The sequence below is a fragment of the Manis javanica genome, chromosome 4 (assembly GCF_040802235.1).
Source record: "Manis javanica isolate MJ-LG chromosome 4, MJ_LKY, whole genome shotgun sequence".
Classification (NCBI taxonomy): Eukaryota; Metazoa; Chordata; class Mammalia; order Pholidota; family Manidae; genus Manis; species Manis javanica.
This window is the reverse complement of record NC_133159.1, coordinates 14,387,198-14,401,341: the sequence shown is the minus strand read 5'-3', so window position 1 is coordinate 14,401,341 and position 14,144 is coordinate 14,387,198. Positions and strand designations below refer to the sequence as shown.

General features: G+C 50.0%; 1 protein-coding gene across 6 annotated transcripts in view; it reads left to right on the top strand.

Annotated features, from left to right (window-relative positions):
* The window catches only part of TMCO4 (transmembrane and coiled-coil domains 4), a 101,329-nt gene that overhangs the window by 64,448 nt on the left and 22,737 nt on the right, over nt 1-14,144 (top strand). For 5 of the 6 annotated variants that reach the window (XM_073233316.1, XM_073233314.1, XM_073233317.1 and 2 more), the window contains 2 exons: nt 7,757-7,874; nt 13,245-13,362. In XM_073233316.1, coding sequence (XP_073089417.1) covers nt 7,757-7,874; nt 13,245-13,362 — 236 coding nt within the window. Of the gene's footprint in view, nt 1-1,104; nt 2,093-7,756; nt 7,875-13,244; nt 13,363-14,144 lie in introns of those variants that run through there. The other variant, XM_073233318.1, reaches the window with a different exon arrangement.

The window sequence follows — 14,144 nt, the reverse complement described above, 5'->3', positions numbered from 1 at the left end:
GTTGTGGCCATTAGCACAATAATATCATGCCAGTTTCAAGCCAAGACAGAGCTCAGAAGGCCTTGCACCTGGATTCCACTTGCCACCATCATTAGAGCAAGTTGATGCTCGCCCACTGGAGGACAAAACATTACATGTAGTAAAGCCAAGTTATCCCAACCAACCCTCAGCCCACCCACCAGCTGTTATACACACATGAGTGAGCCCCGTGGGATCAGGCATGTCTGCATAATCTCCAGCAGAACTGCCTAACCAGTTAGGAGACTCAGGAGAAATAAATGGTTGTTTTAAGCCACTGAGTTTGGGGATGATTTGTTACACAGCAATAGCTAGCTGATAAAAGAAGCATGACATTATATATATATAAACTGCTTGTTCTATACTGGCTCATAGCCTGCAGCTTACCAGCAGCTATATTTCTAAGTTATTTTGACTTAGTTAAGTAAAACTTTCTGATGGGAAAATACGATTCACACGTCAGAGCATGGAAAGAGCGCCATAACTCCCTATCAAAAAATAGAAAGTGCATCGTGTTTCATGCGGACCCCCTATTCTTTTTCCTAGCAATCTCTATTCACCCACTTGGTTTAGCAGACACACAGAGATTACCAAAGCAAAAAGTCACATACCCTTGGCCTAGTGCATATATCAGGATATTAATCTTCCAGCAAATCTTTGGCAGGTTATGTGTGTTCTGTTTTTAATATATAGTTTTAGAAGATGTCATGGTTATCAAAAGGCATATAGTTTGGTTCAAGATTATATTTGATCACAAACAGAAGTAGGACAGGGATTAGGAAAGAGTATGAATAACCAAGTTATGTGGCACTACTGTGTGATCTTGGACAAATTACTTAGTGTCTCTGAGGCAAGCTTTTCCCATCATACAATAGGAGTGGTCACACTTACCTTCTAAGATTCTTATAAGGGGTAAGTGCAATAATATATATGTAAACCTCTTAACCTTTCCTGAGTAAGCTGTGATAATAATAAAGAAGGAGGAGTTAAGAAACAGAAATCCAGATTTGTTTTTAAAAGCAAAGACAAAAACAAAAACAAAAAAAATGTTTGCAGCAATATCTCTCTCTCTCTCTCTCTCCCCAGTTTCATTCCCAGCTTCTATGATGTTCGACCAACATTACTGCCCATTATGTTTGCAAGATAAAACCAAGGCAAAAGAATTGGTCAGTAAGCTCACACAGATACATTTACACAAGCTGACCCTTGAGTTCCTAAGCTCCCACTTGGCAGAGACCTATTTCTGGACTGTCACTCGGTACCCAGCTGAAATGCAGAACAGACTCTCATCTGGCCACCTCCTTCTTTCATCTCCATGATAGCAGACATCACATATGCTGCGATTTATTTCCTGAATTGTACCCACCAGTTGCTTGGTCCTCAGACAAACCCAGCTTTAGCTCCGGGGTGGGAGTGAGGAGAGGTCAGGCATGCAGATTAATTTCCAGAGTCCCAGGATGCTAGTAAACCTCACCATTCGGCATGGCCAAATAAAAGAAATGGAAATCAAAGGAGAAGATGAAGGGTTACTCCATCCCTAAAGAATTCATCCCAAATCCTTACAATATATACTTATGGGCTCCCTTCAACAATTCTTTCCATCGTGAACCTCATCGCACTCGGGGATGAGGTGGTGACGGTCAAAGGTCACCTTTCTCCGCCTCCTTTTCTGCCTGGTTAGCATTTTCCCTCCCTCTCCCCTTGGCCGCTTCTCTCTGTTTATCAAGTGCATGCATGTGTATCTTTGGAATGGATTTTTTGTGTGTGTTAAGTGCAGTTCATATCATTTCATTTCAAGGTCTGTTTTCTGGAACCCCAGTCAGGAGATAATTTCCCACTTCATTCCCTACCTTACACACGAACCCCACTGCACACACGAACCCCTGGAGGAGGGAGCCAGTCCTCCTTTTATTTTTTGCCTCTGGAACTTGAGTTCCTCTGGTCTTTACAGCCCAGGAGAATCTCATTATTAACAACATGATGGGAATGTGTGATGCTGCCTGTCCAGCGTTTTGCTGAGATTTCTGTGTAACTCCTGGAGGAAGCTGTTCGGAAACACCCAAGAAGCTCTGAGCAAGCCTGCCTCACTTAAGAAAGGAAAAACAAAAGGCAACAGCAAAGCCAGGGGTGGTAATTTCCCAGAGACAAAGGGCCCCCTTACTGTACAAAAGGATTCTCCACAAGCCCTTTAAAGAATCAATCCTCCTTTGTATGTTTTGAGAATGTTTCATTTTACAAAACCTCAGTGTATGTACAATTTCCGGGACAGGACTCTAGGGAAAACCGAAGTCTGCTCCAGGGAGGAAGCTGTCCCTTCTCAGCTCTTGATTTTTTTTCGAAAAGATAATCTTCAGACTGCCAGGAGTGCCAAGCGGTAGCAGCGTCAGAGCAGGAGTCCAGCGTGAGCAGCTGGAAATGTGATAAGAGCAGTTGACAAGATAAAAACTGATTTATCTAAATTCTGATTGATGAAGTGAGGATGGTTACAAAACAATGTGAGTGTACCTTACACTAATCAACTGTACACTTAAAAATGGTGAGGATGGTACATTTTCTGTCATATGGATTTTATCACAATTTAAAATTTTGCTTGAGAAAAGCAAATGAGGAAGTGTCTGACCATAGTTTACAGCTCTTCGGCTGCTTCTCCCCAGAGGCTGTGCTCTGAAAACATGCTGCTGTTTGTTGCTGCCACCTGCCCGTCATCCCCACGCCTCCCCACCGCTGGCCTCCTGAAACAGTGCCTGCGGTGGTGGCTGGCTAGGAACAGATATGTTTGACTCTGAGTGGCCAGGCCATCTCCAAAGACAATGCTTCATTTCAGTGCACATCATTTCTACCTAGCTGCCAAATTGATTGTGTGGGAACGGCAGTGGGCAGACGCCACTGACCAAGCCACGTGCCAGACACCGCCCTAAACACATAACCCACTCCTGGGAAATCAGTATTGCTGTTATATATCTCCATTTTGCAGATGAGGAAGCTGAGGCTCCAAGTTACTAAGTAACAGACCTCAGATCACACAGCCATGAAACCAGGATCAAAATGCAGGTTCGCTCATACCAGAGGTCAGGCCACTTCCCCTGGACCGATGATTGCTGATCTTTTTGACCTCGTGATCCTTTCCCATGGCAAATGTTTCCACAGCCCTGAGCACAGCAGCAGTCAAACTCTCAGTGTCTCCTGGTTAAGAAAATATGTAATGGCCGAAAGCTCCCTTTTTCCAGCAATGCTATGAGTCACAATAGCATCTGCATACAGTCTTAAAACCGTGACGCCTGATATGGGAGGCATTAAATTGGCCAAACCGGTTGGTGCTTGTGCTGTTTTTAGGCCCTCAAAGTTGCTCTGGATCTTTGCCCCCAGAGATTGGGCACCCCTGAGCTGCACATGAATCAGCTGCAGGGTCTGGAGACGCTGCGTCCTATTATGTGGGCTAGGCCCAGGGGATTCTACAGATACAGCCGATGCCAGGCATTTCACAGGAGGGCCACCATCAGCCTTCGGATCACGTTGTCTGAGGCCGAGGGAGGAGACGGAGGCAGGGTTAGCTTTGGAAGGACCATGCATTGTTCTTTCCCGATTCAGTCCTTACAGGGGCCTCCGTCCCCCAGAGCAGAGCTCTGGAAATAAGCAATTGAGTTGCTGGGAACAGTGGTTAAATATGCTTCCATTTGCCACTCTTTGCTTTTTATCCAGTCTTCAGAGGTCCCCAACTATAGCTGCTGGGAAGAAGTTGTACCAGGAGGAAAAAAAGAAAAGAAAACCTCTTTGCATTTACTCTCAACATGAAGGGTTCCCCCTGCTGAGCCTCACTGCTTGTTTTCATTCATTCCACAAATATTTACTGAGCACAGCATCTGTGCCAGGCACTATTCTAGGCACCAGGGATTCACTAGAAAGCAGAAAAAAGAACAGTCTCAGCACTTGAAGAGCTCATATGCTAGTAAGCGACAAACTATAAGTGAAATTTTTAAAGTAAAATAAGTAGTAAGTCAGATGGCCTTAAGGGCTATGGAGAAAAAGAAATCGAGAAGGAAATGGGACACCTTGTAGGAGTGCGAGGTTACATTGCCTACCCTTGGAGGATGGCAGGTAAGCAAAGTGGGGAGGGAGGGAGGGAGACAGATGCTGGAGGGAAGAGCATTCAGGCAGAAGGAACAGCAATGGCAGAGGCCTGGCATGTGCTGGAACAGCAAAGGCAGTGTGGCTGGAGCAGAGTGAGTGAGGGTGAAGAGTAGGGAAAGTTACAAAGCATTTGAGGGCTGTCAAAATGACCTGGACATTTACTCCAGGAGAGATGGGTCCCAAGGAAGGGTTTTGAGCACAGGAAAGAAATGATCTGACTTTCCTGCAGTGTAATTTACATGGCACCAAATCCCCCCATTCTAAGTATATAATTCAAAGACTTTCAGTGAACATACAGACTGTGCAACCATCACCACCACCCAGCTTAAGAACGTTTCTTTCACCCCCAAATATACCTCCTGCCTGTGACTTGCACTTGAAAGATATCACTTTGGCTCCTGTGTTACGAGTAAAAATAAGAGGTAGAAGCAAAGAAAGTTTGGGGAAGAAATGTCCACCAATGTGAGTGACATAAAGGACTAAACGTGGAGGGGTGCAGACAAGACCGATTTGGTTTTGTTTTGGCTGCTAGAGGTTTGGAGCCTCCTTAATGCCTCGGTTATAACAGGGTGAAGGGCCTCCAGCCTTAATGGCTGAAGTAGGATATTAATAACATACAGGAACTATTTTAAAAATGAGAAATCCAAGCCCAAAATATACCCATCTGTGATTCCTGAAGTTGGATGCAAACTGAATGTACATCGGATCCCTGCTCTGTTTTACATTAAAAAGTCTGACCAGTTATAAAGCTACAGAACTGTCTTAAGGCCTTAAAAATTCACAAGAATAAAAGTTGATGGTAGCAGCAGGAATAAATCCAAACATGTTTCAGCAGACATTTATTGTCCCTGCAACAAAAAGGCACAGGTGTCCTCATATTAGTCATTATTAAAATGTTGCATCCCAGTCGTTTTTGTTGGTCGTGAAAAGTGGGGGCATTCAGCCCTGGACTCTCATCATGATGTGAGGGGTCATCTGTGCCTGTGGAAATGGCCTGCTTGGCACTAACGTGGTAACTGAATAAGGATTTTCTGTATTTTACCTGGAAGGCTGAAATCTTCTAGAATTGGAAGGTTTGGAGCCAAACAGTGAAATTCGACATTTTTCCCTTTTTAGCATCTGCTACTGCAGCCAGGGTCTTCTTTTTCCTAACCCAGGGGTCCCCTCCTGGACCATTTCTTTGCACCACATGGACAGGTGGTGATTGCCTCCCATACAGGAATCTATCTAGGGTGGGTCTAGAGTGATTCTTGCCAGCTTCCCTTAGCCAACACCTGTGCCTTGCCCAGAGTCTGCCACATGGCTTAGGGCCAGCTTTGCAAACTGGCAAAGAGCAAAAACTCTAAAACACAAGAGCATGTCTGAGTGTGGCAATAGTCTGAGGACAAAGGTCTAGCAAGGCAGTTGCAGCCAGTCTTCAGAGATAGGTAAATGTGTTCCCAGTTTTCTGCCCACCGCACGACTTGATTTGGCCGTTCTCTGCACTGTTATGAGATCTGACTAGTAGTCTCAGCTCAAGGTCACAGGCAACTACCTACTTTTTCTTCTCATTAACAGCTGTCACGTTTCGTAGCCACTTCCAAGATCCTAGCAGTTGTTGGGGGCAATCCGATCAGAAGTGTTGCATTACCACTTCTGGCCACAAGGGGTCCCAGGCCTCTAGGCATCAGCACCGCGGCCTGGAAGTCCGTCCCTGCTCTTGAGTGAAGGAATATTCCACAGGGCAGAGCGGGTTCCTTGAGTGGCAGGCCCCGGGAGAGGGCTGCTGAGCTCAGCCATTGGCTGCGGGTCAACAACTGTTTGGCCCTGTGGGAGCAGTGCCAATCCACGTGCAATCACTGTGCTTCCTGCTGTTAACTGCAAACAGCTGAGGGCATGGCCCCAGGCACCTGGTACTCCCTGCAGTCTGGGTTTATTTATTCTCACTACCTGTGTGGTGGTGCCCACCCCATCCCTCAGAGGCTCAGGTTCCTCATCTGCCAAGGGAAGGGTTTAGAATAGAATCTCGCTCTCTACAGTCTTGCCATCGACATGAAGTACCCTTACGTCAAGGGTCTCCGAGGCATCCTTGCCACTCAGCACAAACTACCAGCTTACTGAAGTTTTAAATCCTTCTGCCAGGTTATCATCTCCCCAGAAGCAGAAGTTGTGAAATCAGAATTCTGTGCCATGGAATCTTTTAACATCAGAACCACAGGAGCGCTTAGAGCTTCTGATACTGCAGGGGTCCTCAAACTTCTGTTACCCTGGAACCCCTTACCCGGACAACCTCTGACATGGAAGCCCAGAAGGAAAACAGAAGCACTCTGGTTAGAAACTGAAGGCCGGAGAAAGGAAGCCGCCTGTCCTGTGCCACTCAACAAGAGAATGGCATAGCTGGGTGGCAGTGCTGTCCCTCCTGGACTCATTCCCCAGGAACGTCACGGAGCATGCAGCCTCCGGAGGTGTGCAGAAATGCAGAATCCTAAGAAAGAGCTGCCTGTGGGGAGGCAGGGGCACAGCACTAACCCATTCACCATGCTGGCTTTTCACCCCACTGTGACTTCATCCTCATAAAGACCCTCAAGGCCAATATCATCATCTACTTGCAGGCTCAAGTCCCATAGCTCAGAAGTCACTAAGCTGGGATTTGAACCCAGGGCTGTGCAACTACAAAGTACATACACTGGCTTTCCTAAGTGATGGCAGTTTACTCATTCATTCATTCATATCTTTACTGAGCACCAAGTATATGTCAGGCACTGTCCCAGACCCTGCCGTACAGCTGCAAATAGGGCAGCTAGCACACATGCCCTCATCAGCCCTGGATGTGAGAGGAGGCAGACATAAGCAATATGTGACAAGAAAAACACAACCAAGTAAGGGAACAGGGAGGGACAGGGGTGGGGGGCATGTGTGCACCTCTCATTGGACAAGAGCGGTGCTTCCTAAAATGTGGTCTGCACCCCAGCTATGAACTGTTGGTTTCTAGTCTGCAACAAATGTGTCTTCCCTGTTTCTGTATTCAGAGGACAAATAGTCCGTGGGCCAGCCCTGGCCTGTGAACCACACTGAATAACCCTGGCCTGAAATATTTCTGAACCATCAAGTCAGTACAGCTGGAAAGTATACTCCGTCTCCCCAGACCCATTCACCTCCATCTCCTCTTCACGCCCACCTCCCTCCCCAGGGAGCTGCTGCTAAGGAAGGCTGCTGTCTCCCACCTGGCATGCATGATGATCCAGCGCCTTTCAGTCCCTTCTAAGGGAAGACATCCCATCTGTGTCCAGGGCTGGTCGTGTGTTCCGTGGATGGTGACAGTAGACTTGGCTCCCAACTCAGGCTATGTCACTTACTATCCATGTAATCTTGAAAATGTCTTTGGTTTTCCTTAACTCTAAAGTGAGGACAGTCGTGCTTTGCAGGAACAGATGGAGTCACAAGGAGCTTGACCCAGGCCGTGGAATTCTGTATGTGGAAGAACCCACTGCACATGTGCATGTGGGGGGGGGAGCATGTGCGTTTGCACATGTGCATGCGACATCCACCTCCTTCGGCACTGTTGGACAGCTCCTCCTGGGACCCGCTGTGGCCAGAGACACTGACAGCCTTTTCTGGGCTCTCCCACCAGATTGCCAAGGGATCGTTGAGGATGTCGTCCTGCTGGGGGCCCCCGTGGAAGGAGAAGCCAAGCACTGGGAGCCTTTCCGGAAGGTGGTGTCTGGGAGGATCATCAATGGCTACTGCAGGTCTGTCCCAACCTTGCACCAGTGGGGAGGTGACAACACCTACTGAGCAGTGTGTGTGCCCAGGCCTTGTGATGGGGACACAGAGGCTTGCGGCCTGGCCCCTATCCCAGAGGCTCCTGGGGACCAGAGGGCAGTGGCCTGTTAGGACCAAGGCCCCAGCCAGGTGTTCTGACGTGGAAGGCCTCTATGCCCATGGGATGAGGATTCTGGAAAGGGTCTCCCAGTGTTGGGCCTGAGGCCAGCCTGCAGGATGACTGGAGAGGCTGGCTGGTCACCATGATCTGGGGGGAAAGGGATGTGGGACATAGGCTAAAAAACAAAGATTGGGGCCCTGATGGGAGGTCTTTGCCTTCCCACTGAGGCGCTCATATAAATGTTGTTTCAGTGCAGGGAGGGTGTAAGAGACCATCCAGCCCAAGTGCTCCAAGCACTAGTTCAGGACAGGTCAGGGCGACAGAACAGGGCCGACCGCAGCCCCCACACCACAAGCAGGCACTCCCGCCAAAGGTGGGGGCCTGCAGCGGCTGATGGCTGTGGGGCTGGAAGGGAGGCAACCCTTGTTTGGGGTTTGAGAAGGACTTGAGGGGTTTCAGCCAAGGCCATGCCCCCCTGGGGAGAAGAGCAGACGAAGCCCATCACTGAGGCCAGCCTGAGAGGCAGCCCGGCCTGCTGGCCTCCACATGAAGCAAAGGATGGGGTGACAGTGTTTAAGAGCACGTGGCTTAGATTGCACAGCCTGGGGGCTCTGGTCTCTCCTTCAGGAGAGGAGGGGTAGTGAGTGGTAGGTCCCCCAAAGGCCGTGATGACAGGTCAGTGATTTACGCGATTGCACATGGCACACACGCGCTCTGCAAGCAACAGATGGCCCGACTGCTGGTCATCATCATCAGTCACTTGGGATCTTCACTCAACAGACTGTTAGTGAGCACCGAGGCTGGGCCAGGGTTACAACAGGGAACAAGCTCCAGCCCCGCAGAGCCTAGCAGCTGGCAGGGAAAACAGAAAGACAGGTAATTCCAATGAGGTGAATGGAGCTTGTCTCTACCACCAAAATGCAGAAGCTCTGAACCAAAAGCCCCTCCCCAGATGTGGTGCAAACTCACATAGTGATAAGCTTGCTAATGAGAGAGATGTCTAGACTCTCCTTCTCCCACTGGGCTTACAGGGTTCGTGACTTGGGGGCACCATCCCAGACCCCACAGACCTGTGAGGTGATACACCGGTTGTAAGCAGATTACCTTCCTGAAATCCAAAACAGTTCTGAATTCTGAAACACAGCAGGCCCCCGAGGATGCAGGGCAAGGGACTGTGTTTTTGCCAGCATAGACACAAAAACGCAGGATGTTGATGAGAAGGTGACGCTCTAAGCCCAGATCCAAAGGACAAGTTTGGAGTTTAGGAAACAGATTGGGTGACTAGTAGTAGGGCTCCATGAACACAACTTAAAAAATAACAATGTAAAAAAATAAGCAGGTAGGACTTGAGGAAGCCACTGATTCACTGGGTTATAAACGTGCAGTTTCCAGCGGGCAGCTAGGAACTCAGAGAAATTAGAACTGGAGCTACGGCCCATGGGATTGTCAGCCTTAGCTGAAGCCAGAGGGACATGCAGATCATTTGAAAAGTAACGCATATAGAGAAAAGCACGGGATTCCCAAGTCTAAGGAATATATTCCATGTGGAAGGAGGGAGACGCTCCAGCAGGCAGTTAGGGGCAACTCAGAATCACCCAACATGCTGTGCCCAAGACCCTGAGAGAAGCTCACATCTAGTGCAAAGGACACATGTGGAAACAGACAATTATTTTTTTTTAAACTAAAAATCCAATAAGGAAGTGATTGATGGTGAGGAGGAAGGATATAACAAGTACGAGTCTCCTTCCTAACACATGCCAGACTCTTTGTTGTATCTCCTTTAGTCCTAGGATTAACCCCATTTTACAGGTGAGGAAACTGAAGCTCAGAGAAGTTAAGTCATGAAGCCAATTAACTTTAATTTTGATCTAAGCTCAACCATCCTAAGTAGGACCCAATGTAACATATTTGGAAGTATTTACAGTTGTGATGATTTAGCCCAAAGCAACAGCTGTGTAGTTCAGTCACACTCCCTCCTAGACAGGGGCTCTGGGAAGACGAAACAAGGTGATGTAGGAAAGGGCTGGCATTTAGAAGGTTCCCAATAAACAATAGTGGCTATAATTATTATTACTGGGCATAGTCACACAGCAAATGACTTTTTGGTGCTTTTCATAAACAGCAAAGGGCCAGAGTTAAAATTGCATGTGTGCAATATGAAAGCAGCAAAATGTTATCAAACCATCTGTCCTGTTGAGAACCTGAGGCTAACAGGCTTGCTCTCCAATTATTTTGTGAGACCTTGAGCCATCTCTCTAGAGAAAGAAGGAGGGGGGTGGGGGGCGGAGAAGGAAGGAATGTACAGACCAAAACAATAACTGTAATTTCTTGGTTAAATTAAGCACCCACCAGGAACTCATAATCTTGGCCCCAAAGGCGTTTTAGTTGCCATGAATGTATTTGAGCCAGGTTGGCAGTGGGTGAGCTTGGGGCCAGCACTACCAAGCTGTATTCATTGATAAATTTGTCTTGTAGAATTACTAAAGCTTTCTGCAAACCTGTTCGCTTACTTGGGCTTTCACAAACCCCCAGAAAGCTAGCCAGGGCCAGTGGTGCTGCTCCCTATTGTACCGTGAGGAACCTGAAGCTCAGAGAGAGGCAGATGTCTGGCCAAGGTCACACAGCAGAGCTCCGCTGTGAACTCTAACTTAACAATGGGAGGGTTTCATTCTGAGCCCCCCTCAGGACTCAGGGTCTCTGCTCCAGGTATCAGGTGGGGAGAGGATGATGTTAGATGGAGCAGGGAGGACCGTGCCCAGGAGCAGCTGCAGACCTACATGTAGCCACAAGCCAGGTGGTAGTGAATCAAGGGTTGGGTATGATTCACGCAGCACGGCTGAGGACCCCGCCCCAGGGAGGTCCTGATTCAGCTGAGCTTGCAGGATACAGGATGAGGCACAGACCTGCCCTCAGGGCGCTCTCTGCCTAGAAAAGGAAAAAGACCCAGGGACAGACACATGGAGGGCATGGTGTGGTGAACATCACAAGAGGAGCATATGCCAGGCCCACACTCTCCGCTGCAGAGGCTCAGGGGCTCTCCCCAGGGAAGCTGACATCTCGCTGAGTTTTTAAAAGATGGACAGGAGCCCATCAGACATCAGAAAAGTAGACTGAGCAAGAGAGAATCCAGAGCAGGGTAATCATACCCAGTGCCTCCTGGATGCACGTGTGTGTGAGCACTGAATCCATGCTGCGCCGTCTGTGTCCTGCCCGCCCCGGGAGGTGACATATAGTGAGGAGACTGAGGCTCAGAGGAGTCAAGCCACTTGCCCGAGGTCACACGGCTGGTAATTGATAAAGCAGGACTTGAACCTGGCGGTGTGGTTCCAAGCATGAGCTCATGGCCCACCCCAGGCGAGAGAGGCAGATGCCAGCTGGAGAAGGGCTTTGAATGCCATGAATGCCCTGTGGTTTGCTCAGCGCAGCTTAGAGGGTACAGAGCTTTCTCACATATGTTCCTATTCTCTCTAAATGTGTGTAAATAAGTGCAATTAACATTTTAAGTAGAGTAATTCTGACAAATAATTGGGAAGGAATGATGCTGACTTTGCTCGTTTATACCTGTCTGTAGCAGAGCCATTTCTGAGACCCCCTCATACCCAGGGTGCACTTAGCCTTAGGATTAGTCCAATAAAACAACCCGAGTTCTCCATTCTTCTCCCCTTAGCCATTCATCCTCAGAGACAGCTTCTTGGGCCTCCCTGTTAAGGTAACCATTGGGACTTGCAAGCATTGCTTTCTGGAGACAGTTAAGGAATTTTCCAGAAGAGAAAGCCTGTAGGCAGTGGAGAGTCATAGTCGGCTCCTAAGAGAGAAAGGCCGTGGCCAGATGAGCGTTTTAGGGGGACCACAGTGGCTAAAGGAGTGCGGCCAGGGGCAGGGGCAGTGGGGAGGAGGCATCACACTCGTCCACGGGGGTGCGGGGTGCCGCTCTCAGGGCTGGGGCAGAAAGGACAGGTGTGTGAGGAGCTGGCGATGTTAGTAAGAATCAGCAGGACCCCAGTAACTTGGCCACAGAGAAGGAGGGGTGCCTAAGACATTGCACGACTGGTCTCTGCTTAAGGGGCTGGGCAGATGGTCATGGAAGAGTGAGGGCTGATGGGCTCAGTTTCAGTCTGCAGAGGGCCCCTCAACTCTGAGCCCAGTCTGACTAGGGGCTTCTGGGGTGGTAGCCACATAGGCGCGCGTGTGGTCAGCAACCGCAGAGGGTCAGAACGTGGAGTGAGCCTGGAGCACTGCACCCCGGCCCCAGACATCAGGTCACACAGGCAGGGCAGGGCCTCCTCACTCAGCCCGGTCTCCCCCATGCTGTGGGGAGGGTGGGCGCTTCTTTCAAACTAGCACACAGAAATAATGGACTCAAGTTGCCATGCAGAGCAGAGTGGGAATTGGTCTAAATAAAAGACGAGCAGATGTGCTCAGCTGGGTTTAAGTCCTGGATGCTGAGAGCAGACCAGAATTGTTCACAGGCATGGGCTTGCTGAGTGGCTGGCCCAGCTTAACCCCAGGACAGAGTTCAGGGGCCCGAGAGGGCCTCTCAGACCATATCCTCCATGGACAGTGCTCATGGCACCTGAAGAAAAAGGTAGCGGAGGGTCCAGAGTTATTTTCTCTCGATAGTTCAGGGGGTGACTTTGGCTTGGTGGGTAGAGGTGCTGGGAGTGGGGTTCACAGTGCCCACAAAAGAGGAGGAGTGTTTCCGGGGCTGTGACCTGCCTGGGGGCCACACTTGCCTCCTCTCAGTCGGCTGAGGGTAGGGAGCCCCCCTGGCTGGGCCAGATGCAGAAGGCAGAGCGGGCCCCTCAGCTCACAGACACATGGGGACCTAGACTCAGAGTGCCATCCCTCAGAGCATGGTAGCCCCCAGCTCCCATGGCCTGCCCACCCCTAGGAGGACACCTGACACCTGCTGCCTTTCCCTGCTCCCAGGGGCCCTGGACCAGCCACCCCAGGAGCTGGAAACCCCGCCCGAGCCCCATGCCAGCTTGTGCAAGAACTTCATGCTGCTCCCCATTCATTCATCCAACAAATAAATACTCATCCTCTGCCTTTCAGGCACTGTTCTCGGCTCCGGCCCACAGGGAGCAAAACAGGCAGGCTTCAGAGCTAGTGTGGCCCCGGCGGCACTCCCAGGTGTCAGCCGCCGCTCCCACCATCACACTCCCAGGGCCCGACGGAGCCCATCCTTGTCCTGGGCTCTGCGGACACTGACGTCCACCGCCTTCTCCACCCACAGGGGGGACTGGCTGCTGAGCTTCGTGTACCGCACATCATCCGTGCAGCTCCACGTCGCAGGCCTACAGCCTGTGCTGCTGCAGGACAGGAGGATGGAGAATGTGGACCTGTCCTCTATTGTGAGTATCGCCTGTCCCTTCTAGGACTCTTGTATTTGCCAGTGGCGGGGTGCTTCGTGACTCCAGCCAGGAACCCCCAGCCCCAGGGATCTGGCCCCAGCCCATCCCACCCAAGGGCAGGGGGATCATAAGAATCTGCTTGGTAGGAGGTAACTTTTATTTTCAGGCACCATCTTTGTGCCAGGCCTTTGTCACCAGGCCCTTTACATGCATTATCCTCACACACTCTGCCACTGATGTCCCGATTTCACAGATTAGGAAACTGGGGCTTTCCAAAGTTCCTGTCACACAGCTAGCAATTAATAGCCTGGATTTGAACCTCCAGAGCCCACCTCTTGCCCCTACCTTACTGCCCTTGCCCCACTCCCCATCCTTCCCCGCTCTCCCCCCAAAATCATGGTTTTCCTGAACATAACCAGCGCACCCAGAGGAGGCAGGTGGGGGCTTCAGGCTAGAGCACAGCACAAGTGGCCACTGCCAGCCTGTGAGGCTGTGGAGAGCAGAGCAGGGAATGTGTGGCCCAAGGGCCCCCACCTTGGAATCATCTGAGGGAATTATCTGAAATACAGGTCCCAGGGCCCCATTCCCCAGACCTCCCACATCAGTGCCTAGGAGTGTAGCCTGCATGTCTGCAATTAAACATACTCCCCAGGGATTCTTAGACAGCTAAGCCGAGGCTGGACTCAGGTGCAGATGGTTAAGAAGAATTCTTGCTGGAAAGCAGGTGGGACAAACTTAATTTGAGTCTCTGGTCCACCTTCCAGTCTTGAAGGACCGCCATG